At 35.6% G+C, this 5,093-nt stretch overlaps 1 protein-coding gene across 2 annotated transcripts; it reads left to right on the forward strand.

The window, feature by feature from the left end:
• The first annotated feature begins 340 nt into the window (after positions 1–340).
• Positions 341–4,234, forward strand: LOC103478775 (CD209 antigen-like protein E). Of its 2 annotated transcripts, none has more exons than XM_008432817.1 (6): positions 341–418; positions 504–605; positions 804–980; positions 1,277–1,419; positions 2,585–2,688; positions 3,584–4,234. In XM_008432817.1, exons 1-6 carry the CDS (start codon positions 349–351, stop codon positions 3,744–3,746), a joined length of 759 nt encoding a protein of 252 aa, XP_008431039.1. In that variant the 5' UTR covers positions 341–348; the 3' UTR covers positions 3,747–4,234. The 2 variants fall into 2 exon arrangements, with proteins under 2 accessions (XP_008431039.1, XP_008431048.1); XM_008432826.1 differs by having other exon boundaries at positions 816–980.
• Positions 4,235–5,093: the final 859 nt, after the last annotated feature.

Genomic DNA, 5,093 nt, shown 5'->3' on the forward strand with positions numbered 1-5,093 from the left:
TGGTTTATATGCAAATGTGTTTTCTGTCTCATTTTGTGCTTGAGTTCTTTGTGTTACTACCCGAGTCGAAGTCTGTTCTGTTGACCTCTGTTTTTGGTCCAATTCATCATTTTTTGAAATATTGATTTTTTAACATTTTAAAAAAATAAATTAAGGATCTTTTTGAAACCACTCAGTCTCTCTGGCTGGTAGGTGTTAACACTTCACACTAGCTAATTTTAACTCTAAAAATATTTATCTCTCTCAAAACTTGCAACTTCCTCATGTCAAACTTAGTTTCGCAATTCTCATATTCTGGTTTTGCTGCAGATCCTACAGTCTATAGAAAGCTCAGCATCTGTCAAAGCAATGGAGGAAATCTATATGAACGTTGACCCTGTGAAAACGGTCTGCCAAATTCCCGTTACAAAAAATGAAGGTAAGAACGACACGAGAAAGAGAAGCATGCATATATTTTGTTGTGGTAGAAATGAATGTTATTKAAATGTGTTTCCTTTGTGAAGGTTCTGGCAGATCCAAGAAGAGGCTCTATGTGGGTGTTATCATCTCTCTGGGGCTTCTGAATGTTTTCCTGCTGATTGGACTCATAAGCCTTGGTGTTTTCTGTGAGTTTTGTTGTCATTTGTTTAACTCTCATCAACTTGTTCTGCTTTATTTTTAAAGGCAGAAAATAAAAATTATTCTGTCATCAAAATCTAGAATGATTTAATCACTCTCAGCATTAAAACCAACTTTTTAAGCTAAAGTTAAATAAATATATCTTATTAAGCTTTTCTCCAATAATATACAATAATTACTTTTAGCTCATGATGTAGGCAGCTTGGCAGCAGATTTCACCGACACCAAAGACAATCTGACGGATCGTCTCCAGGACAGCAATGACCGGCTTTCTGTCATGACTGAAGAAAGAGACCGTCTGAAYGCAAACSTCACAGAAATGTCTAAAGAGATGATCAGGCTCCAGAGTTTGTTGAAGAAAAGTAAGTCTTTAGGAGTTTGTGAGATAAACTTATTTTATAAAAGACGGAAGATCCTTTTGATACCAGCTCTGGTTTAAGTTCCTTCCTGCAGGGTTTCACTTATTGCCTCCTCCTCCATCTGCTGGTATTTTATATATTTTAACTGTTACTGAAGACCCTGGATCCTCAAAATAATCTGTTTATTTTTCAAATCTTAATGACTCGACAAATGGGTGATTAAACAATGTTGACTTCCTATTACCGTCATAATTAGTAAGCAGTGTTTAAAAAAAGCTACATATTATTTTATCTTTTAGAGAAAACCTGTCCTGAAGGATGGAGGATGTTCAGCTGTTCTTGTTATTTCCTCTCTACATCGTCTGGCTCCTGGGATGAAGGCAGAACGGATTGCAGGACCAGAGGAGGAGATCTGGTGGTGATAGATGACGATGATGAACAGGTGATGTGATCTTTCTTTCAGAGTTGATTCATTTATGTTTCCAAATGAGATTCATATTCATACTATAATATGAATATTGTGAAAGATGCTCTCATATTGCTTCTAACCTTGTAATACAGACCACAGACATCACCAATGTATAATACTGTTACACATACAACATGCCTGTGTATTGCTGTTTTGAATATGTTCAGTTTAAATTTTTCTCAGAAATACTTCACACAATGAAAATGCATCCAAACAAATTCTAATACTTTAACATGAACATTTTAATTTTAAACAGCGCTGTCGTTAAACGGCACTACAGATTTCATCAAACAAATATCACATAAAGATAAACTCATGTGGTCCAGATGCAATCAAAGTCTTGAAATCGCCTTTATTAAAGTTTCACAAATCAAATCACAAACTTGGTTTTAAATATTCTGCTATTAGAGCAGAATAATCTAGTCCAGGTTTTAGGTGTTGTAGTTTTTTAACTAGAGTAGACACTGAAAAATTAGATGGAATTGTTCTTTAGCCATTTCCCGACTTGGACGCTGCAGTCGGAAAACAACTTCATCTTTGTGTCTCTTGGCATAATATTCTCATCTGGGACATCTTTAGACGTCGTCAATCATCCTTTGTGCCTCTCGTTTAAACCGCACCACCTCTACCGGCATTGCAGAAACTCAACAAACAGCCTTTCCACCCAAAAAGGGAACACACAATTTTTCAGAAAGTTTCTTAGGATCTCAAAAAAGTCAGGATTGCTTTTTTTTATTATTTGTCTCAATGTCGCCTTAGGACATGCCGTAGAGAACAGCTGAAAATAGCAAAAACAACTGCAAACTCGCTCCACAAAACGTTAGTGCTCCAGACCACTAGGGGGAGTCATACGAAGAATATTTTATTTCATTCCATTTCTTTAGCCCACACACTGAGACTGTGAAAAAAGATGAAGGTTTAGCCATTTTTGTATTTATTTTTTTTCCGTACAACGAAGAAGTGTAGAACTGGCCTTAAATAGATAAGCAGTTAAAGCTAAAGAGGGATTAGTTGTATTATTTAGAAAAAAAGGTTTTATTTAGTAGGTGAATAAATTCTGAAACCTTTAATAGAACAAAATATTTTTTACTTTGGCTTTTGTTGTGATATGTTACATTACATATTTTTCTATTGACAGAAATTTCTTTCTACGTTCATCACTAAAGAAACATGGATTGGTTTGAATGATAAAGAAACTGAGGGATCCTGGATGTGGGTCGATGGCACTCCGCTGTCCAACCTGTGAGTTTTCCGCTTTTTTTCTTGTTCATTGCTGATGGCAAGAGCTCCGGTTCTACTGCTCCAAAAAACAGTTGGTATTTAGGATTCACAAAGATCATCTATTGCCTTTAGCTGTTTCAGGGGTTTGGCTCTTCAGAGCCAGAGAGAAACAAATTAAGTATACAAGTGTCTGTGTGAATGTTTTTTTAAATTATTATTTTACATTTTCAATCTCCTTTGCTGTTATCATTTCACTTTACTGTTACCGTCTTGATAGAAATTGTTTCTCCACAGCTGCAACGTTGAGCTTTACAACAGCAACCCTTCCTCACATCCGTTACTGTTAACCTCCTGTAGGTAATGTTACCTGGATAGAGGAGTGGCTGGTTTGTCTTAGCCAGTAGATCTAGAGACATTAAAATATTGCTTTGTATGCGTCTATGCTTGTAAAAAGAGATGCATTTATAAAGTATTGTTTTGTTACTCAATGGTTTTCATTTAACGTTGCCTACAGTAGAGACCAGGTTTGAAGTGTTCATGTACAGTAACTTTTAAACTAGAGGGGATTAAGGTAACAAAAAAAATGAAGTGGAATTTCCCTTCAGCAACTTCTTAAATTTGATGCTAAAATCGGAAGCAAACAGCAGCTTTGATGTCTGTTTTTGTTGTTACTGTGGATCATGGCTGTGCAGAGATGATTGGAGGGGCAGATAATCAAAGTTAGAAATTCATTAAGAATTTTTTTTTTTTATCAGATTCTTGATGAAAATTTGCCTGAAAAATACATAATACTACAATGGACAAAAAAAATAGGACTTGACCAAATGGCACCATGGCCCCCTGACGAGCTTAAAATGTCAAAGTTCTTATTTTATAATGCTGAAGATAAGCTGTGAAATTGTTTTCTTGTTTGCAGACTTACCAAATACTGGGTGGCCCAACAGCCTGATAATGGTGGTGGAGACCCAAAGTGGGGAGAAGAGGACTGTGTGCATATCAGGACTTATGACACTTTGTTATGGAATGACCTGAAATGTTCTGCTTCTCAGCAGTGGCTCTGTGAAAAGGATCCAATCTAATGCTGGGAGTGTGTTGGTACAGAGCCCCCTAGCGGACATGGGGAAAAATGTTTCTTTTGGGTTCGCAATATGCTTACTGCAGTATTTGCTGGTCTACTTTGTATACAGTCACAAATGTCGATTTAAAATTTCAAATATATAAACATTTGAAGAGCCTCGGTGAAAACGTGTACATTATCAACCCTTTGGTGCAAAAAACTGATTGAAAATCGATTCATTCACTGCGTGTTTATGTCCATCTGTGTCAGGTTTAGATGGAAATGCACATGAAAACTTAAAACCATTTAGACCAACATACACTGGTGCATTTCTATCGTAAAGTAAAAGATACAAAACTTCAGATATTTCACAATAAAATATTAGCACACTCAGAAAAACCTTACAGCAGAAAGTACGATGGCCACCGTAAGAAAAGCAGCGTTCATTTATGCTGCATGCACTGATCAGTACATTATTGCGAGGGAACGCAAAAAAAAAAAAAGTAAAAAAAAAAAGTATGTTAGCTTTATAATTGAGACCAAGTTTACTTTGTTTTCACCGAGGCTCTTCAAATGTTTATGCTTGACTGCATTGTTGTCTGTGACTGCCCTCTAGTGGTCTCTGTGAACGTCAACATGAAGGCCTGATTGTAGTGACACCAATGCTGAAAATTCAAAGGGTGGCGCTAAAAACAGCAAATAATAATAATAATAAAAAAAAGCTGATGAACAGAAGAAAAAAAAAACCACCACAAGACTTGTTTTAAGTATAACAGTGAGAGGAGATTCTGTAAAAAACAAAAACAAAAACAAAAAAAACTGCATTACATTTTTTCCATGACGTTGAAAAGTGTTGTACAGATGACATTAACTTGAAAAGTTGGACCTGTATTTTTGTGTCTTTTTAATAAAATWAAATAGTAAACTTTCAAATTCTTGAAGTGTCTGTTTTTTTCTGTAGTCTGGTGATCATTTGGACTACAGAAATATATAAACATTAACTCAAGTTACAAATCTAACCAACGTAAATTAACTTAAAGGAACATTTTACTTTGACTTGAAACAATTGAGTTCAATGGCAGTTTTGTATCATACATCTGACCAACTCGATTCATTAAGTTTATCCAACTCATTTTACTAATGTGACCAGCACGTGGAGATCTTTTTAAAAGTTACAAGATGCACCCGAACGCAGACTGAGCAGTACACAATTAAAACATTTCTTAAAAACGAGGCTTCAGGCCTACTACTCAGTCCCTGGAACAGAAGGTAAGGTCGGACAAGTTCAATTATTCCAAAAGAAATGAACAAAACATGCAATGCAAAAGAAATTAGTAACTTCAATAACACAAATAAACTGTAAAAGCCC

This window comes from Poecilia reticulata, linkage group LG2 (genome assembly GCF_000633615.1).
Source record: "Poecilia reticulata strain Guanapo linkage group LG2, Guppy_female_1.0+MT, whole genome shotgun sequence".
Classification (NCBI taxonomy): domain Eukaryota; kingdom Metazoa; phylum Chordata; class Actinopteri; order Cyprinodontiformes; family Poeciliidae; genus Poecilia; species Poecilia reticulata.